This window comes from Podarcis filfolensis (genome assembly GCF_964270895.1).
Source record: "Podarcis filfolensis genome assembly, chromosome: 7".
Taxonomy (NCBI): Eukaryota; Metazoa; Chordata; class Lepidosauria; order Squamata; family Lacertidae; genus Podarcis; species Podarcis filfolensis.
In genome coordinates, this window is record NC_139603.1 from 29,883,507 (window position 1) to 29,909,159 (window position 25,653).

General features: G+C 42.2%; 2 protein-coding genes across 2 annotated transcripts in view; one reads left to right on the forward strand and one right to left on the reverse strand.

The window, feature by feature from the left end:
- Nucleotides 1–1,361: 1,361 nt before the first annotated feature.
- On the reverse strand, nucleotides 1,362–7,417 carry GCM2 (glial cells missing transcription factor 2; the record flags this gene model as incomplete). Its single annotated transcript, XM_083624218.1, has 5 exons — nucleotides 1,362–2,243; nucleotides 2,920–3,045; nucleotides 4,217–4,329; nucleotides 6,178–6,430; nucleotides 7,331–7,417. 5 exons carry the CDS (start codon nucleotides 7,415–7,417, stop codon nucleotides 1,362–1,364), a joined length of 1,461 nt encoding a protein of 486 aa, XP_083480344.1.
- A 6,035-nt stretch (nucleotides 7,418–13,452) lies between these two features.
- SYCP2L (synaptonemal complex protein 2 like) overlaps nucleotides 13,453–25,653 on the forward strand; it is a gene marked incomplete at its 5' end in the record, with an annotated part of 30,206 nt that continues 18,005 nt past the window's right edge. Inside the window, 15 exons of the mRNA XM_083624219.1 lie at nucleotides 13,453–13,482; nucleotides 13,868–14,002; nucleotides 14,190–14,313; nucleotides 14,801–14,958; nucleotides 16,540–16,564; nucleotides 17,785–17,870; nucleotides 17,977–18,065; nucleotides 18,812–18,846; nucleotides 19,892–20,034; nucleotides 20,403–20,455; nucleotides 22,976–23,021; nucleotides 23,849–23,941; nucleotides 24,040–24,100; nucleotides 24,573–24,725; nucleotides 25,056–25,112. Coding sequence (XP_083480345.1) covers nucleotides 13,453–13,482; nucleotides 13,868–14,002; nucleotides 14,190–14,313; nucleotides 14,801–14,958; nucleotides 16,540–16,564; nucleotides 17,785–17,870; nucleotides 17,977–18,065; nucleotides 18,812–18,846; nucleotides 19,892–20,034; nucleotides 20,403–20,455; nucleotides 22,976–23,021; nucleotides 23,849–23,941; nucleotides 24,040–24,100; nucleotides 24,573–24,725; nucleotides 25,056–25,112 — 1,288 coding nt within the window. The remainder of the gene's footprint in view (nucleotides 13,483–13,867; nucleotides 14,003–14,189; nucleotides 14,314–14,800; nucleotides 14,959–16,539; nucleotides 16,565–17,784; nucleotides 17,871–17,976; nucleotides 18,066–18,811; nucleotides 18,847–19,891; nucleotides 20,035–20,402; nucleotides 20,456–22,975; nucleotides 23,022–23,848; nucleotides 23,942–24,039; nucleotides 24,101–24,572; nucleotides 24,726–25,055; nucleotides 25,113–25,653) is intronic.

A 25,653-nucleotide genomic window follows, 5' to 3' on the forward strand; every position in this document is an offset into this window, starting at 1 on the left:
GACCCTGAGTCCATCCCTGTGCAATGCAGGAACACGCAGCTGTCCTATAAGGGATTAAACCTGCAACCATGGCATTATAAGCGCCACACTACCCAACTGAGCTTTCCGGCCCGTGCAGTGAATGAGGGCTGTTCTTTATGTCTGTTCTTTATGTTAGTTTCATTTCGCAGCTTTCATTGATGAAACTGATTGGAATATTTGTTATTGCAGTGAAATATAGTTCTCCAGCATTGTTGTTGCTGCAGTGAAATTTAGCCCTCCAGGAACACAAATTCTGTTCCATGAAAATTATAGTGATGTGCGCTTAGAATCAGAGAATTGTAGGGTTGGAAGTGATAAAAAAACCTTAAATGAAACTGATTCAAGTTCATAAAATATCATCATGTATTGGGATGAAGGGCTGTATAAAAATGCAATAACTAAATAAAATAAATAAAATTGTTTGATTTCCACCTTATGTCTTCAAATTAATGTTTGACGTAATAGCTTCATAAATTGATTTTTGAAGGTGATTTTGTTTATTACTTGTTGGTTGATGGTTTTTCAGCCTTTAAAGAGTCACATTTTGATAGCATTTTATGCTGCCATAAAGACTGAATAGGTGCTTTCAACAGGGATGTGGAGCATGTGGTCCTCCAGATTTTGTTGGACTTTGTCTCCCATAAAGACAGACCATTGTCCCTGCTGGTTGGGGATGATGGAATTTAAAGTCCAGCAACATCTGAAGAGGTTCCCCATCCTTACTATAGGTTCCCCATCCTTACTTCAAAACCTAACCATAGCCACACAAGGAGCTAATGTAAAATAATATCACTACAAAGGGCACGCACATACTGATAATTTATCATGTGCATGACAGATTAAAAAGAATAGCGGTTCACTGTTCGCTCATGCAGTATCCATGTGTTTCCATTGAGCATGCACAGCTGATGTTCTCAGTGATCTGCACTCACAATACTTAAAGCTGGAGTGATTTTGAGTAAAATACCAAAGTTTACAACAGCATTTTGAGCCTATATAATTCTGGTACTGTATGTATTGTATACGCCAACAGCTTAAATTCTTGCAAATCTTTAGATGATATCCAATGAAGTCATGGTATGACTGACATTGCATCACCCTTTAACCTAGCCATGACTTAACTGCTGTGTGGTTTCTACATTGTGACTTTAATGTTATGTTTAGAATGAATAACATGAGCCACAGTGTTGATCAAATCTCCCAAAGCCAACAGATTTCCCACAAAATATTTTATAATCTATTGGTTAAAAAAAAACAACCCCTTATCTTCTCTCTCTCTCTCTCTCTCTCTCTCTGTGTGTGTGTGTGTGTGTGTACACAAATCTTGCCACACCTGAGGCTTAGTATTCAGTATTCTCAAATTGGAATGTTTGTCCTTCATATCCAGTATAAACTTTTCCTGCATCAGTACTATCCTGGCATGTATTCACTGATGCTATATGCTCCTCCTTATCAATTGTCAGAATATGCTCACCAATCTCATTTGGTTTGCGCATTCCCCAGTGGTCTTGAAGGCTTATCTCTTGACAGACATTCCCTGAAATGCTTTCTGCCAAGGAACAACTCATAAGATCTTTTGGGTCATATAAGCTGTCATCATACTTCACAGGAGGCTTGTAGGCTTCAAGGGACATCTTGGTAGTTGTGGTTATAACAGTTTGCAAAGGCGGGCCTTCCAAAGAGGAATGACTGCTATATCTGCAAGCATATTCTTCACAGTAATGGGGATGATTAACATTGACTTGACTCAATCCATCGCCAATCCTTTCTCCGTAGTTAGTTTCAGCTAAGGCCTGTTTTAGCCCATGATGTTTATGCGTGCCATCAAAGTTCTTTTCATGGACATTTAGTGAATTTACATGGTACTGAAGTCCATTCAACACAACATGGTCAGCATCCCCTGGAATATCCATTGGATCTTTGTGAAATGCATACAGACTGGAACTGATGTAACCAGGAAGTGAGCATTCATAGCCACAAGTTGGTTTAGATGTATAGATTTTGGGGCTTGGACGCTTCTGAAGTGGTGATAACACATCCTCTTGAAAGCTGGTTGCATCGTAGGTAATGTTGTAAGGTTCTGTATTTTGAAATAAATGGTGAGGCTGAGCTAGGAGTGGCAAGCCGGTATCTGTAATTATGTTGATATTTTCTGATCCTTCTTCACATCCCAGATGATGAATATAATGAAAGTGACTGCTGTTCTCAAAACACATTCCTGTCTGATGAGAAGATAAATAAAAAGACTTCAGGAGAAATGGCTGCATGCACCAATGAAATATGGCGAATGGCTATTTCAGTTGTTGCCAGTTGTGGTTCAAATTAATTTTGCTCAGGTTTTTCAAATGAAGCATCAGAGATGCTATTTGACATCAGAAACACCTGGATCTAGTGCTGATGTTCTGTACACATCTTGGAATCACCATAAACATTTGTTGGATAATTTTAATTTTATGGGTTTATTTATTGGTTTATTTCAAGCCTAGGGCATTTCCAGATAGGTCTTTTGCTGTGGGTGTATGCAGCAGCAACCCACTGATGGGATTAAAGTGAAATTGTACTGATTTTGAAGTGGGCTATCTGCACCTCCTACTTCATAAATTATTATGTGATGTTCCAGCATCACTGCCTCCACACTAGCGTTGCTCCTCACCCCCCGCAAATTAGACAACTCTCCAGGCCCTACAACAGATATTGCTGCTCTTGCTAGCACTGGACACACACACACACCACTTCCCTGCTTTGCCAAAGGTGAGGAGTGAAGCAGATGGACATAGTGGCTAGGTAGCTGCCTGTCTATCCCCACGCACTGCAACTCACAAACGCTTATACCTGGATAAATTTGTTAGTCTTTAAGGTGCCACAAAGCTCTCTGTGGTTCTGCAACCTTATAGATACCTGAAAATCCAGAAGCCTTTTTTTCTGAGATGAATGAGAAGGTGGTGTTTGCTTTTTAAGGGCACTTCTTCTGATCTCTGTTTCTGATTTACTCTCTGGTCTAGGGTGGTCATGTATTCCCTTGGCCTGGAGAAATACGGACACGTGAACAATTTTCTTAGTTACAGGAAACATACGAGCATAGAGACATTTCAACCCATCCATAAACCAGTTAATTTGGAGTGATCTTATAACCAGTTTAATATGGTATGAAGGTCATTTTCTTCTGTCGAAAGCCATGGTCAGGAACATTTATAAGTCTGACCTTGTAACAAGAAATTGCTTTTTTAATCTATCTGGAGTTTTGTTAACGTCTGTGGGTTGAAGTTTGCATCATTTATAAAAAATGAAGACAACTATTGTTGTGCAAGCCTCATTGAAATGAACCAGAGAAACTGATGAAAGTGAGTGTTGGTAGTCTCCCCTGGCTCAGATGGACAGCTTATTTTCACCAGGACTTGTGCTTTCAGGCCTGACTCTGTAGTTCCAAGCTGAGATCAGACACCCCCCAGTTGAGCCGCAGGCACTTGAGGAAGACCCTTGCATGCCAGAAGGCATTTTAGGTAAATTGTATCAGGCTGATGTGGCTTCTATTAATTTAAACACCATATTGTTTGATTAGTGCATTGTTCTATTGATTGATTTGTAAACTGCTTTGAGACCATTCATGGTAAAAAGTGGTCTATAAATATTGAGAATGAATAAATAAATGAAATAAGTAGTGAATGCTGGATCAAACATAGGAAAGGATCCAGAGAGCTGCTTTGGACATGCCAAAGGGTTGAGGCATACCCATCGTGCCATATGATGACAAACTCCTTGAAATGTCCTTCCATTTCAAAAAAGTTTGCCATGAAACCTTGGGGCGACAATTTAGCTTCAAAGTCCTTGGGGCATAAATTGTTCATATAATTAATTGGATTCCAGCCACCATGTTTTTGGACCTTGAAATCCATGGCTTGGAATTATGTCAATATTCAATATATCAAAGAACCAAAAGTTACATGGCCTGCCATCTTATCAATGCCAGACTATTGCTGCAGACCCTCAGTGAGTGCAACATAATTAATTTCATTCAAAAGCACTAAAAAAATGAAAAGGGTGAGTACAGGTGATTATCACAAGCAATTCCAATACAAATTCTTTCTATGTGGTGCAGAAATACAATCATCGATTATCCATCCACAAATTCCAAATCACTGAAGAGTAAAAAAAAACACAAGCTGCTCAAAATCCAAAAGCACTATTTATATTTTACCTGGAAAAATATTGCCTTGCCTTCATGTCTCCAGAAGTTAGTTACTGGGTAGCCGCTGTGCCCCCGGCAAGGAATTAATTCAAGAGCTGAATTGCAGTTTGGACAAAGTTTTTCTGTGAGACAGAGGGATAATAGGTTAAAGTGATGAACAGGAGGGAAGTCAGATTCAGTCATTCTGTAGTAAAATCTCCAGGCAGAATTATTTTTGAAGTAGATTTGATAAATGGTGGAATTATTAACTTAGAACCTCTAAAGTACAAACCTCTTCAGAACTGATGTTGCTTGTAACTTAAAATGATTTATGAATCTGATAGCCTTCCACATTTTATGTACTCTCCAAAACTGAACCCACCACCAACTCCTTCCCTCTGTAGCATTCCAGGAGCTTTCCATTGGTTTGTGTGTCAACACTTGCCACTCCAGCAATTTTGCCTACTTTCCCCCAACAACCCAGAAGGGGAAGTCCTACAGGCAGGGTGGAATGACAAGATCGTAAATTTACTTTGCACAGAAATATATTAGTAGGATGGTGTATAATAACAACGGGGACTTTGGTTTAAAGATGTTTGAAACCCTATTAATTGCAAGTGCTCACAGTTGCCAGAATGAAAGGTAGGACTCCTAGAGCTGGCTCAGATATCTTTGGCATTTGCAGGATGTTTACAACATGATTTTTTTTTTGAATGAATTTTTATTAAGTTTTCCAATTTTATATAAACACAAAAAGAAAAAGAAAAAAAATATTAAAAAACAATTCAGTTTCAATAACAGTTTTTCAGTCACATATTTCTTTGACTTCCTCATACCTCCCCTTCTTGTTCTCTAGTTCAGTTTGTTAATTCAGCAAATCCTAATCTCTTAACATTCCTTTTAAAATATCACCTTATTTTCCACTCAACTTTTTTTTTAAATTTAATAACAAAAACAATTATAATCCCCATTATCTTTATCATAACAGCTAGAGACCACCAAAGTTCAAATCAACATCTTTTCAAAGTTTTTTTGACATCCATGAGACAAAAGTGATCCTATAAGTACAATGCAGAAAGAAAAGTTACACCTGGAACAGTTATGCCTGCAGTTTTTCTAGGGATGGTATTGAAAGCAGATATTTGATTCCTGTTGGTTGTTACTCACAGATTCAAGATTACTGTTGGGTCTTCCTTGGATTCCTCAGATACATTCCTTGGAAAGTGATGGAAATTCCAGGGTAATTTTTAAATAGAAAAATGGTTTGCAGTTACAGGATCACTTCAAAACATCATCCAATGAGTGCCAAAAAAATATTCTCTAAGAGGACTCTACAGTTGTATCTTGGATCTCCAATGGCTTAGTTGCCAAATGTTTTGGCTCTGGAATGATCGAAAACCAGAAGTGAATGTTCTGGTTTTTGAACTTTTTTGGGAAGCTGGACATCTGATGGGGCTTCCGATTGGTTGCAGGAGCTTCCTGCAGCCAATCAGAAGCCGTGCTTTGGCTTCTGAATGTTTTGGAAGTAGAACGGACTTCCAGAATGGATTCCGTTTGACTCCCAAGGTATGACTGTACTTTTAAAAACACTGAGAAAATATTTAACGGAGCTGTATTGAGGCTTGAAATCTCCTGGACAGATTTTCCTTGACTTTTTACATAAACCACCTTTCATCCCAAAACAGATTCCAAAGCGATACACAAAGAAATTTAAAATGGCAGAAATGTTATAACAAAAACCAGCACAATAAAATTAAGAGGAATGAAGCCATCCAACCAGCTAAAAATGCCACCATCTAAAATGCCTCTGCAAATAAGAAGACTTCAACCTGGCATCGATAATGTTATAGCATGGATGCCAGGCATACCTCCCTGAGGATGCCATTCGACTGAACTCTCTGCTGTAAACTCCACAAAGGTCCCCTATGGCTCCCAAATCAGAGCAAGATGCAACAGCCGTTGGGTGGATTCCCCCATCACAATTCTCTCACTTTGCTGCTTCTGGCGAGCCTTGTCGCATATGGCAGGTCGGAGCTGCAGCTTGGCCCCATCCAATAAGGTGCAGTCCCCGGCACATGCCACCACACCGAGGCAGGACTTCTTGAGGATCTGGCAGTTGTGGTTGTTGGTGTTGCGCATGGCCCACCCGCTGAGGTGGCGCTGTGCGTTTTTATCCTCGTTGGAGTAGATGAGCCGCAAATAGCCGTCAGGCCACTCCTGGAAGGAATCAAAGTGCTTGGGCTCCTGCATCAGCGGCAAAGGGATAAGAGAAAGAGGAATGGATGGAGGCTATATTAGCAAAGCATCTCATTAAGGTGAAAACCAGTCTGGGCCTTTATCATTTTTACACACACACACACACACACACACACACCACGCACACACAATGCATTAACAAAATAATGCAAGCAGCGGCTCAAATGCACATGTGAAGATCCACCATGACAGCAACTTCCCAAAACCGTGTCCAGTTCAGCTCCACACGTAGATCCCAGATTAATGCTGCAAGTCTGCACATTCCATTGAAATCAGATTTATAATTGTGGGCTTGTAATTGTGCAAATGTCACAGGCTCAAGCAGCTAATGCAGTTTCCTTGTGACTTTATTGGTGATGAACAATGCAATTCTCCTCTATGGGCTTTATTATTCAAGCTATGTATTTTTTTCCAAAAAAAAAGAGCTTCGGTGGAGAATATTTTTAAATAGAAATGAGCAGTTAATATAACTCCACTGGCACAAGCACACACATATACAATATCATTTTGTAGTCCTCTCCTTTTTTTAATTTTCAGTGGTGCTTTGCTCCCATTCTCTTCTTCTGGAGCACATATCCAGCTGGATCTACAAAGTAAGAGGGAGAACAAGAATAGAAACACCTCTGCACCACTCCTAGCAATTGCCTATAGATCAGTCATCATACCATTATTGCTTGTTTCCTGTTACAGGAGCATCCTACAAAGATACAGTGTAGTTTGGGGTGTGCTTTGTTGGGGTGTACAGGGCCATCCTATACACACCAACTCAAGAAAAAGCCCCAATGAGCTCAGTAAGGCTGACTTTCAAGTGTGTTTTACAGCCTTAGAAAACTAGCCCACAAATTCATTTGAGTAGGTTTCTTCCAAACTCCCCTCCTTGAACTGTACCTGTGGTAACTTGGGATCATTGATATCCCAGATTAACTTCATCCCATAGGAGCAGGTGTAGTCTGAGTCCTTTGACATGTTAACCATGGATCTAGGTAAATAATGTAACAAAAAAGATACAGAAAAAGGTAAAGATTAATCTGGAGATAAAGGTTAACCTTAAGCTGTAAATAAGGCCAGAATTACCTTATATTTACTTTATTTTTTATTTACCAGAATTTATATATTTCTTAATCATCAAAACCTCTAAGCTGTTTACCTAACATATAAAATGTGCATTAAAGGCAGATGTTAAAATTAGCCTTCTTTTTTCAAAATAAAATCAGCAGTTTAAAAAACCACTACAAACTAAAACATCCTATTAAAATACACATCATATTTAGACATCTGGGTAGGCTTGCTTAAATGAAGAAGTATTTAGCAGTGGTAGAGAAGGTGCTTGTCTAATGATAATGGGCAAGGGGGTGCAAGTGAGGAATGAACGTTATGCAGCACTTGAAAAATGTCCCACATATCCAAGTGGTTGAACAGGCATCTATGGAGTAAGGTGATCCTCATTACCCCAGCTAAGAGGGGAGGGGAATATAAGAGAATCATGCAATTCCTAAGGCCAGACAGCAAGTTCATGGTTGATGCAGGAGTTGATATAGATGATTTCTGCTCCCAGTTCACCATTTTCACCCATGGCCCAACAGTCCTCAGCAGCTGCTGTGGAGTGGCGGTTAAAGGGCTGCAGTCTCCAAATCCCTACTCAGCCACAAAGCTACTTAAATGCCCCTGGGCCAGTTTCTATTTATCAGACTGGCCTACCTCACAGGACTGCTATTTGCAGCGGGTGGGAGAAATCATGTGAGCAGCCCTGGGCTCCTTGGAGGAGAGGCAGACATAAATAAATACCCCAGCACTTCCCTTTGTAAGGTGCCCATGTCTCTATGCAGCGGTTCTCAACCTGTGGGTCCCCAGATGTTGTTGGACTACAACTTCCATGATCCCTGAGCTCTGACCTTGCTAGCTAGGGGTGATGGGAGTTGTAGTCCAACAACATATGGGGACCCACAGGTTGAGAAAGGCTGCTCTACAGTGATGGCAAAAGAGAACAAACTGAAAGGGATGAAGGTGAGGATGAGAGACAGGACAGGACAGGAGAGGGAATCAAAGGTGTTGCACAACCTGCCTTAAACAGCGGCGTCCTCGCCTTTCCTTTGCGTTTGGCCGCTGTCCGTCTCTTGTGGTGCTGAAATGGAACCCGCTGTTGCCCTTACCCTCTCTGGCTCCGCTTCTGATCTGCTGCTCACTCCGCGAAGGGGATCTTTTTTGTCCCCGACCTTCACCCTCCCACACAGCTGTCCTCCGAGGTGTTAAAAGCACGTGGGGGGAGGGAGGGCGACTCCTCCTCCTCCTTCAGCCCCGGAGCTGAAGGCGCAGGAATCCAGTATTCTCCGCCCCTTCACACACAAAAATTAATTAAACAAAAAAAACAACAACAAAAACCCAAGCCCCTCAATAGGGTGCCGATCCCCAAGCCAGCAAAGGTGTCATCTGAATGGGAGGCTGCAATGCGAAATCCGCTTACTCAGAAGTCCGTTCGCCTGACTGCAGTTCAGTAACCACTACTACAATAACTTATAATTTTTTATTATTATCATTATGCATTTCGGCAGTTTAGCACTCTCTTCGGCCAAAAACAGCTTCCAAATTGCGCCCCACAAAACCGCGTTGGGCTTCAGCGTCGGCTCAGAACTTCTGAATGGATTTCCAGCGCTGAGTGGATGTTAACCCAGCTGCGCGCTCAACTCGAAGAGGGTGTATAGTTATCTAAGTAGTGCTTAGGCTTGCCAACCTGGCGCCCTCCAGATGTTTTGGACTAGAACGCCAGATGTTTTGGATGCTGATAGGAGTTGCGGTCCAAAACATCTGAAGGGCACCAGGTTGAGCAAAAGCTGAACTACAGGAAATATTAATTGGAGGCTTTTAAACCGAGGTTGGCTGTCTGGGATTCTTTAGCTGAGATTCCTGCATTGCAGATGAGGTCGCTTCCAACTCTACAATTCTATTATTCACTGTCCCTGAAATGATTAGATACAAAGGAGCTTAACAACTACAACGAAGGCAGCTGGAGTTGCAAGTGACCAAGTATAATCCGAACCATGTCTGCGTAGAAGTAAGTCCTACTGAATTCAATGGGACTTACTCCCAGTCAGGTAAGTGGAGAAAGGACTGCAGCCTGAATTAGACCATACACCATGTTGGTTCTCTCATATCGAGTGGTGCAAAACCAGAAGGCTTTGCAAAGTTGTTGTTTGATATCCTTTGCAACGACTCGAGGCAAGCTCTCTTTAATCTTTCTAATGTTAATTCTGCAATGTGACAAAATTCCATCACACCGATGGCGGCAGGCAGGGAGAGAGAGAGGGGGGAGCCATTTCCGCACGCTGACAACGAAAAGTATTGTTTCGTAACGATTTTGCATTTTTCCTATGATGTTAGTTAGTTCACAGTTTTTAAACCGATAGGCAGGCCATCTTTGAGTTAATTAAACAAATCTCTGCTCTGTTCTAAGATACCAAAGACTAGACTCCTGAACACACTGAATACTTTCCTGCCTTCTCTTTTTTTACTTTCGATTTTGGGTTTTATTCGCCGATACCATCCTGAAGACATTTAAGCCAGCTCTCTGGCACGTAAAACGACGATCCAATACACAATTACCTGGGAGTAAATCTCATAGAACTCAGTGGTTCTTACCTTTGAGGAGACACGTTAAATAAAGTCAGCGTTTGGTGCTCAGCATTGTGCAGGGCACTGGCTGCGATCGTATCCGATGCACACTTACGTGGCAGGTAACGTAGGCGTTATTAATTTCAGCCCTCCAGATTTGCTAAAATACCCTAAAAACTTTACAAGCTTCTGGGGTATTTTAGCAAACCTGCAGGGCTGAAATTAATAACGCATTTATTCCGCAGCAGTCTCGATCCCTAAACACACTTGCTAGGGAGTGAGTCCCAATGAAGAAAATGGGATCTACTTCCGAGGGGGGGAAACGCGCGCAGTATTCCGCTACCGCGCATTCTCAAAAGCAGACGACGCGGCTGCGTACAATCAGCGGACTTGGTTCTGCCTAGCACAAACCTCTTGGAAAAGGATCACTCTGTTAATAAAATATATCACGGGGTATATTCTGCCACACACACACACACACACGTGTGTGTGTGTGTGTATTTGATTTTTGTCCCCGAAACAAGCATTCTAAATAAACTCAGCGTAATAGTTGCGACAGTTTGTTCTAAAATTATGCACTGCTAGGATCTATTTTGTTGTGGCCGATAATAAAAGAAATCGCCTCCCCTCGACCGTTTGTCAAATACAGGACGCGAAACTTTATAGATTTTTGTTCTCCAATAAAAAATAATAAAATGCCAGTTATTTTATTTGCGGATTACTGGAACGAGAATCATATTGACAATGTTCTTCCTTTGTCTTTACTTCCCTCGCTTTGCGTTACATTCTTTCAATTTTTTGTGACTAGGATTTATCATAATGCTAGATCCGATTTATGAATGTATGTTTTTATTTTATTGTTTTTATTTCATTGGCCGCTTTTCCATCTGTCTGTCTGTCTGTTTAAAGCATGAATAAAATAAAGGCGGGGCCTCCCTCCAATGACCCTGGAAGCGTGTTTTCTGAAATATGTTCCTAAATATCTTTTAAGGCATAGATTCTTGTTTGTTTAATGTTAACCTTCATAGTTATTGTGAAGCAAAACTAAGTAAGTGGCACCTGTTGAACTGGTCATGACGCACCCACAACACCGTTTTACATGCGCCGGTTGGTATTCAACTAAGTTTTACTCAAGAGTAAGAGTAGACTCGTTAATGAATATGCATAAAACTTAGTTGAATACCATCCATTATAGCTACCCTGTAAAAGAGCAGTCCTATACTTCAGTGTAGTTTGCTCCAAGGTAAACGGGTATAGGATTGCTAAACCTAAAGCTCACAAGATGGCTATAATGGGCGAAAAATCCGGTTGCGGGAGGCTTATTTTTTGGCAGGATCCTAAGGTCTCCAACACAATGGAACTTCCTTTTGAGCAGACAAGTCTAGACTTGCCCTATAAACTGCGTTCTTGGTAGTGGTGCCCTCAAGGGAGCATGAAATTCCAATTTTCCTTTGTGATTGGAGATTTTAATCTGCCTTGGATACAGAAAATATTAACCTTTGGGCTTCAATCAGGTATAGGCACGCCTTCACTTAGGAGCGTCATTAAATCCAGTAGGTCCGCGTAACCGTACTGCAAAATCTCTTCTGCGTTTGCAACACCTCCACCGAAGTGACCCTTTAAATCCACTCGATAGTCAAGCTCTGTAGGCTCGTCTTCCAGGCAGAATGAAAAGCGCACAACTCTTTCGGGACTCAGCGATCCCGCTTCCTTCCTCTCCCTTTTAAGTCGGGGACAGAAGTAAGACTTCCTACTCGGCAAGGTTTATAAGGCACACCGGATTGCAACCGTGGCGCGGAACTCCATCTCTTCTCGTTCAGCCTACTTACAAAATACTGTCCCTATCCTAAACGCATAATTGATAAACCAATCCTAGGGACATATGCGCAGCAGCAGGGAATAAAACCCCCCTGCACCCCCGGATTCAATGCCTACTAGGAAGGGATGCATAGCTTTCCTTTCAGGAAATCGCCTCTTAAAGTAACCCCTCCGACGCAGTGGGGGGGGGGGGGAGAGTGGATCGGGCTCCGAGCGCTCCCAGCCACCATCAATTCACGCCCTTGGGCGCAGGTGGCAGCATCAGCTGCGCGTGGAACGCGCGTCAGACGCTGCCCGAACGCTTATTAAGGCCGCGCTTGGCGCGCGCGCCACTCTTTCCTGGAGGATTTGGAGCCGGCCATGCAGGATCAGGTCGGTGGGCCGCTTGCAGGCCCGCGGGAGGGGCTCTGTTGACTGGTGTAAAGACTGGGTCTCCAGCATAGTGCTCATGACCGTTGGGGTGGCAAGCCTGTTGTGGGCTTTTTTTGGAGAGCCCTCCCCGTGGGGGATCCTTCTCAAGAACACATGCGTCTGATTAGGCGTGACCTGAGATTAACCCCTTGGAGATGCATAGGGTCACCTTGCAAAACGCTCAAGGTGGGGGTTACTCAATGAGCCTCAAAGGTCTTTTTTCTGGGATTTTGGCTGACTTTTTCTTGGCTGCAAATGGGTGGTGATATATATTTTTTTGCTGGGGACACATTGAAAATCTATGCCCCATCTTTTAATCAAATACTACCAGGAGTGGCTTATAGCAGGTGAAATATCCTGCAGGAGGAGGAGCTGCTTCTGAACACCTGCTGCTGGAAATCACAGGAGGGAAGAGAGCTCCTGTGCTCTGCTCCTGTTTCTGGGCTTTCTTTTCTTAGGTAAAGGGACCCCTGACCATTAGGTCCAGTCGTGGCCGACTCTGGGGTTGCAGCGCTCATCTTGCTTTATTAGCCGAGGGAGCCGGCATACAGCTTCCGGGTCACATGGCCAGCATGACTAAGCCACTTCTGGCAAACCAGAGCAGCGCACGGAAACGCCGTTTACCTTCCCGCCGGAGCGGTACCTATTTATCTACTTGCACTTTGACGTGCTTTTGAACTGCTAGGTTGGCAGGAGCTGGGACTGAACAATGGGAGCTCACCCCGTTGTGGGGATTCGAACCGGCGACCTTTTAATCAGCAAGCCCTAGGCTCTGTGGTTTAACCCACAGCTCCACCCGTGTCCCAATCTTTCTTTTCTTATATTCACTTTAAAACAATTCTGGCGCAAGTTCACTAATGCTCTTTGAGAACATCTCCATTCTTTTTTGCAGTGATCGACATAAGTACTGGAATTACCGAGGTGGGTGGGAAGGCACTGCGGAGAGGGCCATCGCCTCTACCTTTCCTAATGGTCTTGGGGTGGGGGCCTAGTGGGCAAAATTGGTGAGTATGAGCAGCAGGGCAAGTGAGTTTCCATTAAGGGCCCCCCTGCCATTTCTGCCCACAATTTGAGCTCTGGGTAGATATTTCTAATCAAAATGTGTATGTTTGAAATGATTGTGTGTGTGTCCCCCTCACGTATAGGAAGAAGAGAGTAGAGAAAATGATGGTGACATGCCGGACAGATCTGAATACTATGTAAATATCACCATGTGCACAACATTATTCAGTCAGCTTAAAATCAGATGTCTTTGTTTTAGAGACACTCATCTTTTCAGCATACTGAGGGCCAAATGAGCCCCACTAGCAGAAGCTCACACAAGACTTCCATGATTGTCCTCCCCTCACACTCTTCCAAATTGGCTTGTGTGTGTTTCAGGAGAAGAGTGTGGGGAGAGAAGAGTGGGGAGCAAGCTAAAATGCTTGTGCTGATGGAGCCATTTCCATAGCGCTATGCTGAATTTCTCACTCTGTTTTCAAAGTTGGTATGGACCAGGAAGTGGCTAGACCAGTGGTGGGAAAGCTAATCTGTCCATAACTGAGAGGCTACAAATTTTTCAAAAAGTTGTTTCTGCATGTTTTATTCTAGCTAGAGTCATTACTGAGTGATGCCTTCAAGGGAAAAGGATTTCAGAAAATAAAAGAAATAATCCAAGGGAATGAGATTTATCCTCAGAAGTACAGCAAGCAACTATTAAACCAACTGGACAAAGTTCTAAAAAAGGCAAGTAGGAAAAAGCTCCATTGTTTCAGTTGCAATTCTGTAGCTTCTTTCTGAAGAGTAGGCCCCACTGAACTCAACGAGGCTCACTTCCGAGTAGACATTTATAGGACTGCACTGTTAATCTCTTAAAATTCAGTCCATTGAATTGCTTGTTTATGCAGTAATGCGGGATTTCCCTCCATCCTAGGAACTGGACAAAAATGAGTTCACAAATGTATCCCTTTTGTTGAAGTGCATTCAGCAGTATTGTAGAAGTGATCCTCGAGATGGTGTAAATTTGCTTCTTCAGGAGGGATTGATAGCAAAGATAAGTAACCCTATGCGTGAATGGCTGTTTAAGTGCTCTGCTGTGTATAAACCATACTAATGCTCCATGAAACAGAAATTTCCTTGTTCTGAGAACTGGTGTTCCTAGCCAAAAGCTGACCAAACCACACTTCTAAATGGCCCTCCTTTCCATTGCGGATTGATTATCTCTCCCCCCCCCCCGGCAAAAAAACCCCAAACTATTTAATTTTTTTGCAGTCAGTCTGTTTGACCTCATTTTGTTACTTGTGGACAAGGATGACAATCTTCCTTTTTTGTTTTATGCAGCTAGGCATGGTTCTGTGAAGATTTGTGTTATTTCATTGAAATAAGAAATTGGCTTCATAAATTGGGAATAACCTCCATAAGATGGGCAGGCAATATCCATGGGCAGCTTTTATCTTGCTCTTCATCCCTCCCTGTATAATAAAAACACTTGTGGGTCCCCATACCCGTGTAATTGTCTTCTTTCTCCTAGCTGCATTTCTGTAGGTGGAAAACTAGCTTTGAGACATTCCTTTGACTTTGCATCTTGTTTGTTTTACATGGTCATTTGGTTTGAAAGAACCAGAGAATTTCTGAGCCTGATAGAACCAAGTGAAAGTACATTCTTGGTCCACCTTGTTGAAGACTTCTTCGACACTGCCTTGGTAAGTGCACAGAGACAAATGTGCTGTGTTACAGCCTTTTGGCAACCATATTTGTGCGCCATGAAGCGGCTGGTTATGAACCCCACGAATCTCCCTTTTCCCTGTAGACATGCCTATTTGTGACCTTTATTTTGAAAAAGTGCTTTTTGGACTTGACCTTTTCCCACGTGGACGTAGGGATGGGGGAGCCTGTGGCCTGCCGGAATTTGTCGGACTCCAACTCCCATGAGTCCCAAACAGCATGGCCAAAGGTCAGGGATGGTGGGAGCTGTAGTCCAACAACATCTGGAGGAACAAGTTCCCCAGCTAGTGGTAAGCTAATGCTTTCCTTGTATGTTTATAATGGACTGTATGGATGCAGCTTTGTGCAATACTAGGACATCATAGTAATGTGGAAAGCTATCCTGTGAGCCTGTTAATATGCAAAGATGCATGTGGATGTTGTGCAGACCCTCCAAGTGTTACTGTTTTCTAGGGACAGTCCTGGATTTACAGAAGCCGTAGCAGTTTCTGATTTAGTCCCAGATTGTCCCACTTTTCCTTAAGATGTCCTTATTTTAATCGGAGAAATGTTGGAGGGTATGGAGTTTTGTCACACACACCCCGAGCCAAAGAGATAACTATACAACCTTTAGAAGGCATCTGTATGTATAGGGACTTTATAAAAAATGTTTAATTATGTTTCTATATACGTTGGAAGTTGCCCAGAGTGGCTGGGGTAACCCCGTCGGATGTGTGGGGTATAAATATTATTATTATTATTATTGAATACAATTTATTGGAGAAATGTTGGAGGGTGTGGTTGTGCAAGCTAAGGCTGATTTTGATAAATGCTCCCAGTGACAAACTGGACATTGGAAGTTGCTTCTGGGCTTCCATGTGCTTGCAGGAACATTATGTTCACTTCCCATATGGTTCATCTGCATTGTAGCAAGTACCCATGCCAGTGCCACAGGGTGGCAATGCTAGTGAGGCCAGCATCCATGACATCTGTGGGATCCATGACATCTGTGGGACAGATGTGGGATGCTGCTTCAGATTTTCCTGTGAAGACCCAACCATGCAATTTTTGCTGGAAGCTATGTTGTTCACCTGGCGTGAAGACAGGAGTGCCTGGCGTGCTCTGGTCCATGGGGTCACGAAGAGTCGGACACGACTAAACAACTAAACAACAACAACAACATGTTGTTCAAAGTACATAGCAGTTGGCCCTAACTTGTCATCGTACTATGTAGTATTTTTACAAAACCTGCATGGAAAAATGGGAAAGTAGAAAATGCATGTGAAAATCTGTACATGGTTGAAATGCACTGCATGAATGACAATGATAATAATTCAGGACGAGTCTAAATTTGAAATAAAACTCAGTGTTGAGGAGCGGAAACTTGTTCTGTTTGAACCTGGCCGGTATTATGGTTAAGCACACTTTACAATGCTGTGATATATTAGTGCTGGTGTGTAAGTTTTATAAACTGGGCAGTATTTTGAATGTGCTACATTTTGATGCATGCCAATAAGGTATTAACTCTGAGTTATATCCATTCTGTTTCTCTTCCTATCCCCACAACATCTTGCTTTCAGATTATCGGCAAAAGCAACGCTGAAGGTCAGTCGCTAAATACCTTTACGTTTCTGATGATGATTTATTATCAGAGCAGTCCCCAAGGCAACATGACAAAAGACAAATACAAAAATTACATTTTTAAAAAAGAAATGGCGGTTTGAAGTAGAGAGAATTTATGGCTTTTAAATGCATATGATTTGTGACTACAATACTATGCATACCTCTCCAGGAGTAAATCCAGTGGAACACATTGAGATTTACTACTGTATAAATGTGCAATGTTTTTGTTGAGCTTTCTTTCTAAATTGTTTTGAGTCCTTGTGGAGAATAGGAATAAACAAAAGAAGTGAGGCTGCCAGGTTTATTTAGACTGAAATAGACAACCAATTAATACTTTGGATCAGTGGTTCCCAATTAGCTAAGTACTGAGGAGCCCCTGTTTTTCAAAAGCCATGAACCCCTAATTTGGAAAATTTTGATATCTCTGTGGTAGTTTTTGTTATGTGAATGGTGCCACAGACCCCCAGTGCCTGCGGACCCCCAATTGGGAACCACTGTTTAGCTCATTCTAGTGGGTCCCCTCTAGTTAATCAGACTGAGAGATTAGGATACTGTTGTCTGTTTCTGATGTTTTGTTTCTGATGCTTTGCTGTAGTAAGGAATTGGAATGGGGGACACACTATAAATGGATTTTCCTTCTGTTGTCTTCCATATTGCGAAAGTCACACACACTTCAGTAATGTACAAATATATTTAATTGACTAAAAAGCAAATTATTGATCAGCTAAAAATGATCTAATCTGTGTTCAGCTCTAGTAAAAATGCAGTAGGTATTTAAACTTCTACAATGAGGGAGCGAAAAGCAAACCTCTTGTACAGTGGTACTTCGGGTTAAGTACTTAATTTGTTCCGGAGGTCCGTTCTTAACCTGAAACTGTTCTTAACCTGAAGCACCACTTTAGCTAATGGGGCCTTCCGCTGCTGCCGCGCCGTCAGAGCACGATTTCTGTTCTCATCCTGAAGCAAAGTTCTTAACCCAAGGTACTATTTCTGGGTTAGCAGAGTCTGTAACCTGAAGCGTATGTAACCTGAAATGTATGCAACCCGAGGTACCACTGTACAATATTACAAAAAGCAGGTGACACTGATTTGGGAAGATTGCTATTCCAATAAGAGAGACTGTGGCACTGCTTTGAAACTTAGAGGTCTTGCTGCCTAACTGGTAACAAATGTGTGTTTCTCTCCCAACTTTTCTGTTATAGGGAAAAAGCAGTTGCTGGAGTCTTTCACACCATATTTAGGACATCTAGCTGCTGATTCTCATGTGAGCTGTTTCCTTCGACAGGAGGTCAGTTTCAAACAAGGAATATGTGAAATGATTTCTAGGAAGTAAATCAAAGTCATTAGTTACTTAATCTTGTCTTCCTACATTTCTTACACTTCCTGCATCAAAGGCTTTGAGAACCTTAAACACTCTGCTAGATAACACTGGAAAAGAGGAGAAAAAGAAGTTTGCCGGGTCTGAAGAGATCTGTCTGCTTATGTAAGCATCTTTGTCACATGTGGACTTGATCCTTGTGTGTCTTCTGTGCTCTGTTAGGTGCTAGGAAGGAATCTTTCCCCTCATTTCTTATTATATCTACTTAACAGAAAGTTTGAATTTTTGCTGAAGTAAATGAGACATTTGCATCCAATAATGTCTTGCATTTGTGCAGTGCGGCTAGCCTATGTGGTCCTGCAGCTGTTTTTGGACTACAACTCCCATTATCCCTGACTCAACTAGACCAAACGCACCACTGGCTACCTAAGAACATAAGACTAGTCTGTTGGACAAGGCCTATGGCCCATCTAGTCCAGTTTTCACAGTGGCCAACCAGATGCCTGTGTCGGAAAAGCAGAATATGAGCACAGGAGCACTCCATAAATAGCCCTGCTTCAGTTACAGCTGGGAAACATATGGAAACAGTTTTAAATTTTTGTATACCACAGCACTGTGCCTGTAGCTGAAGATCCATATGTCTGCTCAAGTGAAGAACTTCCTTTTATGAATGGTGCATTTGAATATTAGGGAGAAAGGCATTTGGTTGCTGTGGCCCTAAACTGCTACGTTGCTGCAAAAAGATTAAATTGGACAGTCTTGGCAAAAGTTCCCTTTAAGTCCACTCCTGTTATGCATGTTTTGTTTCTCGGTTTTGACTTTTCATACCTTATGTCTAAATATTTAATCCCCAATTGTTTCTCTCTCGCTCTCTAAGGCTTAAAGCTCATTAATGGGTTATGTCGTTTCAGGAAAGAACTTGCAAAAGCAATTCTGGATGTTGGTGGTAAGAAAAACTTAGCATCTTGGTTGGGGCTGGGAAAAGGCCAGGTACCTGTTTTGACCAGGCCTTAGACACCTGATGCTAAAATCCAAGAATACGGAAACTCCTGTGTAGAGTGGTGCTTTTCAACTGATGTTAGCTGTAAAACTAAGCGGCTGCCTAAGAATTGAGTGGGACATGTGCCCTGATGTCCCAGTGAAATGTCCTTACCAGTTTTTGCCCACTCAGATGATCAGGACTTACAAAGCCCTTTTACCTGCCTCACATCTAATGGCGTAGATGATGCCAGGTGAGCAAAAACAGGTGGGCAAAAACAGCGCATGGGCCAAATGCAAAGATTAGTCCTTGGCCTGATTAGTCCCAGGGAATGCTTGGGTGAGATTTTTGTAGCTTCCCTGCCATCACTAGTTGCTCTAATATCTGATACACCCCATTCTTCTTCTTATTCCTGCATTGTGTTAAAATGTTAAGGGAATACTGACTAGGCATGGGTTAAACTGCTGTCTCTAAAGAACAAGAATTAATTTGAAGCAACTCTTCTTCAGAAATGCTACGTGCAAACAAATATTTTGATATTAATAACATTTTAAGCAATAGGTTCTTTGGAAAGGTGAGATCTCTTCCCTAGCAGTAGAATTAAATTAGGTGCATTAGTGGCGCTAGTTCTAATTCCCATGGTTTTTTATGGGACAAAAGTGGCAAACCTTTGTTGAGTCATAGCCAGTGAACCTGTAATGGTTGCACATGACTATTCTCGGAAATGCAAAAGTCATAAGACTGTAGTAATAAATCACATTTTCCTTTAGCAAGATAAATAGTGTAGCAATAGCATCAAACTTCCCGGGAGGGAAGGAGGGAGGGATAGCATGCTGCTTTTTAAAATATTGGAATAATGGACTTGGGCAAAGGCTGAATATAAAGCGGAATAGTTCTTGATCTAAACTTGTAGTGCAAGGAAGGATGGAAGGAAGTTTTTCATCACTTGGTAAGATACTTTGCATATGGGATGCTGAATATATTGTTTTCAAGAACTCTTTTCTTTGTGCAGACTATGATATCCAGATTGCTATTGTGGAAGCCCTGTTCAGGATAATGTTGAAAAAGCTGAGAGACGATCTTGTTCACAACTGGTTTGAAGATCAATACCTTGCTAAGGCTTTTAGAGAAATCAAAGAAAGAGATTTTGAGACAGTAAGGGGTTTTGTTTTTTCGGCTTCTTGTTTTTGCTAATCTTCAAATGTATAGCAACAGCGCAATTTTTTTTGAAAGGGTATAGCAAACTGGTTTCTCTCCCTTTTCACTGAATTAATGGATGTAATCTGCTAACGGTGCATTCTCATGAAGAAAATCAAGCATCGCTGGTTGTCTTTAAAACAACTCTGAAGCTGATTGATTTGTGATACTCAGGCCTTCTGAACTCATTTTGCATTTGTACGGTGGCTTATGTGCAACTGGGAAGAGCATGCAATGTTTATTTTTTTAAAAAAATGGAATTGGCATTGGAACAATTTTTGAAAATAATTGTCACATTCTGCTTTGCTTTTTCCCCCCTCTTGAAGGATTCCAGGTTATTTCTTAACAAGTTGAATGAAAGACTTGGAGATAAAAGAAGGTAAGGACTTGCCACAAACATGCTCACCTGAGAGAGTTTGAGCACCCATTTATCACAGGCTTTTGCAGGTTTTGTTTACCGGCTCTATGTCTGGGCTTATCCACAGAAGTAACTGGGCGCCCCAGACTCTTTCCTCCCCACCCAATGTAGGCATGTCCCTTCTGAGGTGCTGCTGAGGCAAGCTTACTAGGAGCCCAAGTTCTCCCGTTCAGGCCAGTAATGCATAAACTCCAGTGTCTAGGCATGTGAAGTTATGTTGCAGAACTACACCAGTCTTGAGCACTGAAAGCATGGAGGTAGAAAGATGTAGCGCTACAGATCATGTCAGAATGGATGGCAGTTTGCTGAGTTGGTCTTAAAAGCTTCAAAAGTTACAAAGTTAAGAATCAGCATACTGTCACCTTGATACTTAAATGCGAGACAATCTGGATGGTGAGTTTTTCGGTTGTTCTCGCTCATGCACACATGGAGGAGACATTGGGATGGAATTTTCCTGTGGAAGGCTTATCCAGTTGAGCCCAAAAGTACAGGGCTTAGTCATGTACAAATATTGGGTCAGCTTAGTGGGGGAAGTCATCTTTGAAGCTGGCCCAGCCAATAATGGGGTTTAGCTAATTATGTAGAAATATTATTTCATGGTTTCAGTATTGGGCATTTTGGATAGTAAGGTCTTAATACTTAGAATCATAGAACTGCAGAGATGGAAGGGAGCCTGAGGATCATCTAGTCCAGCGGTTCTCAACCTGTGGGTCCCCAGATGTTGTTGGACTACAACTCCCATCATCCCTGAGTTCTGGCCTCGCTAGCTAGGGGTGATGGGAGTTGTAGTTCAACAACATCTGGGGACCCACAGGTTGAGAAAGGCTGATCTAGTCCAACTCCCTGCAATGCTGGAATATGCATCCCTCCCATACAGGGATCAAACCTACAACCTTGGCATTATCAGCACCACACTCTAAGCAACTGCTGTCCTGTTAACTTAAAGGGATCTGTTTTTTAAAAAACAACAATGAATATTCAGGCTATTGGATGGCATTTTCACATTAAGTAGCGCATTTGACATGCTTGGAATGATTTCTGAAATTTGACGGTAGGCTAAGGCAATAGATGTGAAATAAATTTACTTATGAGTTCTGTCTGCTTCCCAACATACAAGTCTCCCTTTGATCAAGCTTCTAAACATCTTGAAAGGGCAAACTTACTTTCAGAGGAAATGGGAGATGGTTTATTCATTTGTTTTTCAATATTTTTTTACCCTGATTCCATTGTTGTCGAAATCTGGGTGTTTCCCCAGCGGCATGGAAAGGGCTATGTGGCCACGTCAGAAGCTGGAAGTCATGTGTGCATGTCTGCTTCCCATTCTAGTGTTGTCCCCCAGTGCAACGCTGGCTCAGGAAGTATCCATATTGGCAAACTCTTTCACTTGATACACTGATATGATTGCCTTGGTAGTAGTGTGGAAAGGAAAGGACCTTACTTAATGAAGTGTGAATTGCTGATGGGGCATAGGAAGAGATGCGGGCCCACCTTGTTTGCCATGGCAGATGGTGTTGATGTGAGCTGGTGCTGACCTGCCTTAAAGTTCTCCAAACAGATGGGCTAGCTTAGGCTCAATCACCACCTCTCATGTTCAGTCTTGCTGTAGGTCATTGCTAGCTTGGAGGCCTGCCACTGCAATTGTACATTAAGCGGCTTCTGATGCTGTGAGAGAACAGCATGGGCACGTAGATCACAGGGAGTCAACGGGTCACCCTCCATACAGTGGTACCTCGGGTTACAAACATTTCAGGTTACAGACTCCACTAACCCAGAAGTAGTACCTCGGGTTAAGAACTTTACCTCAGGATGAGAACAGAAATGGCACGGCGGCAGCGGGAGGCCCCATTAGCTAAAGTGGTACCTCAGGTTAAGAACAGTTTCAGATTAAGAACAGACCTCTGGAACGAATTAAGTTCTTAACCAGAGGTACCACTGTATATTGTTAGATTTCAGGTCCCATCAGCCCCAGCCAGCATGCCCTGTGGTCAGGGGTGGCAGCAATCTTAATCCAGTAGCATTTTTGTAGGACACCAAATTGACTACCCCCTGGCATGCATACTGTTACACATCTGGGGCATGTTTGTACTCGTCCGTTTCCATGCTCAGGCTTGCCAGCGCTGCTTGTGGGGCATTTCCTACCTGCTTGGGCTGTACTTAGCATTGTCTGCTTTAAATAAAAAACGTTGCGAAAGGCATTTATTATTATTATTATTATTGAAAGATTTTTCATAGGTAACAAAAGTACATATGGTGTCTGTTTTAAGCATCCTTCATACAAACCAATGACAGTCATTTTGAGACATTTTTTGTTGTAGATAATGTGGGGTGGGGGCGAGGTGGGGAGGGAGAGGGGAGAAAGTAGAGAAAGAGGAAGTTTTGAGGGAGACGAGCTATTTCCATAGCTATGAGATGGGGGAAGCAGGGGTCGGAGCAGATTGTATTTGAGACCGATAGCCTAGTGGCGAATTTGTTCTTTTGCAGGGTTTACTCAGTTCCATGCAAAGCTGCTGTTGCTGATACGAACATGGTAATGCTTAAAAATCGCTGTGATATTGCATGAAGCTCGATAATGCTGAATAGGGCTCCTATGGCCTTCTTCAGGTGTTTTGCATCTGAGCACTGTAAATACATGAGAGGGAGGTGGTGCGGAGCAGCATGCCACCTCCACTGTTGTCTTGGTTGCTGTCTACAAGTGGGAGGGCAGACTTCTGAAACTAGAAGCTCCCTGTCCTCTTAGAGGCTCCCCGAGTGTTTTTAGACGTCTCATTTTTCCAGGGACCTAAAATCTACAGGAGGCTCTCCCTTCTATCTCACAAAAGACCACAAGAAAAGAGTCCTTGATCCTGCTTGAAATCAGAAAAAAAACTATTTGCTGAATTGTCAGTGCCTTTTTTATTCTAAGCAGCTAACTCTTTAACTATATTAAAGCTGGCTAACTTGGGAAAACCTTCATTTTACACTGCAGCTGTCCATGTGCAGCAAAGGCTAAGTGGCCTCGTTTCTCTTGCAAGCCACCTTTGGGGGAGATGTTTTGGGAGAGATGGAGAAAGGAAGGCTTTAGCCACTACCCCTCCCAGTTGGTGTTGGGATCCCCATGGTGGTCAAAGCAGTACTCATGCAAGGGAGAGGGGGACAGTCATGGCTTTGTAACGTGTGTGGCTTGTTTCTTGTGTTCCCTAAACCATTAAGCAAGCTATTTACAATTTGTAGAGGGGTATCCATGTTAGTTGCAGCAAAAGCATCAGTGTCTTACGACAAATGTGGCTTAAGCTTTCATGTACTGAAGTCCACAGGTTATCGAGTTTTTCCTTTCTTTCTGAAAACAAGCAGAAAAGTTTCCCATTTCTTTCCAAGTTACAGAAACCAGCTGATGACAAACTAAAGGAGTTTTGGATTGACTTCAATTTTGGAAGTGAGAGCATTACTTTCTACGTGGACAGCCTTGAGGTAAAAAGAAAAGAAAAAGATACTGAGCCCCTTTGACCTTGGCTGCTCTTAGCTGTACTAAAATAACGGACACAATTTTACTTCAAATATCCTTTCAGGGTGGTCTCTGGGAGTCGGTGAGGTTGGCAAAGGAAGCAGTTAGTAGCTATCGTCTGACAGGTGAGACTCTTCATACACTCAAAGGAAACATGTGTGTGTAAACTGAGCTTGTGCGAATGGAGAGAAATCTTAGTTACTGCTGACAGGAAATAGACTTGCTGTATGAATCCAGATGTGAAGCAGGAAGAGTGTTTTAGATTCTTAAAGTGTTTTGTGGGGAAACATGAGTGGCTTCAGATTCAAGAGAGCCTTTTCCTGGAATTTTCTTGCTTTGCTCTCCCTAGTTATCCCACTCTGTGTAGATGACAGGAGCGGCCATATTGCCATAGGCAAATAATGGTAACTTTTGACATGTAGGGAGAAGATAGCAGATACGAAAACACCATGAGGTTCTCTTGGGTTTGGAGAAAGGTTAAACCATTATTGCAGCTGCAATTGTTTTTGTGCTCTGCCTTTGTGGTGCCTTATTTATGCTGTTTGAACAAAGTGTTGGCATCTTCTAGAAAACATGCATTTTTCTTTTTTTCTAAAGAGGAAGGGGGAGAAAAGATTCTTAAAATGGTCTTGAAGGATCCCACGGCCATCAACAAAAAAGAAGTAAAAAAGATACAAATTCACTTTGATAGCCAGTTTGATGTGTTGACACAGCTCTTCAATGTAATGGGAACGGATAAAGTGATGGCAAGTATTTCTCCCCCTCCCTTCATTTGACCTTTGTTCAGAACCCTTCTGTGGTCTTGAATTTTGTGTGTCATGTTGGTTCTCTTTATGGACGTTAATATAATAGCCAAGTGCTCAGGTCATTTGTTAAATAAGCACAACTAATACCTGCTCCATTTGCCTCATGTTATAAAGCATTGGCTGGTTGCTTAATAATAAAAACAAAATTCAAGATTGGAAAGCTGCAGATTCTGAACTTGGCAGGCATTTTTTCATTTCCTACAACTTTTATCCATGAGCGAGTGCTTTTCCTGGATTAAACTCTGCTTTTCCAATAACTTAATTGGACAGATAGTGCTTGACCAAGATGACGATAACTGCAGTGGAGATCAGCCACAGCAAAGTACAATAGGTGAGTGTCTTTTGAATGCACCAATATTAGTATCCAAGTCAGATGTGATGCTTAATTGTAGTCTTCCTGGGTCCTCTGGCCATTTGATTCTAGATATCTGGTACCCAAGGAGAGGGTGCTCTTCCTTGTGGCATCTTGTGGTTGTAATTCCAGGTGCATCCCAGTGAAGATTGCCTGGTGCCAACTGTGATTACTTTTTTGGTGCTGTGCAAAGTTGTCTTTATTTGCTCAGGCGATCAGCATGTTTTATAATAGCCGGTCAATTATGCACGTCTTACAGATTTACTGATTTTAACTGTGGTTTTGGCTGTTGCTTCTGTGATTTGTACTGAATGCTTTTTTTGTTGTTGCTCATCACCCTGAGAGGTTTTGTACTGGAGGGCAGCCTGTAAATTTACTGATAGTCTATTAACTGGTCTCAGCCATGTATGTAATATCCTCAATCTTACCTTTTGCCATATTCTGTATATAAAGATCCCCATCTGTACAAGAGCAGCAATTTTAGCAAAAAAAAGAGGACTCTTTCTAGCCTTTCCCCCTT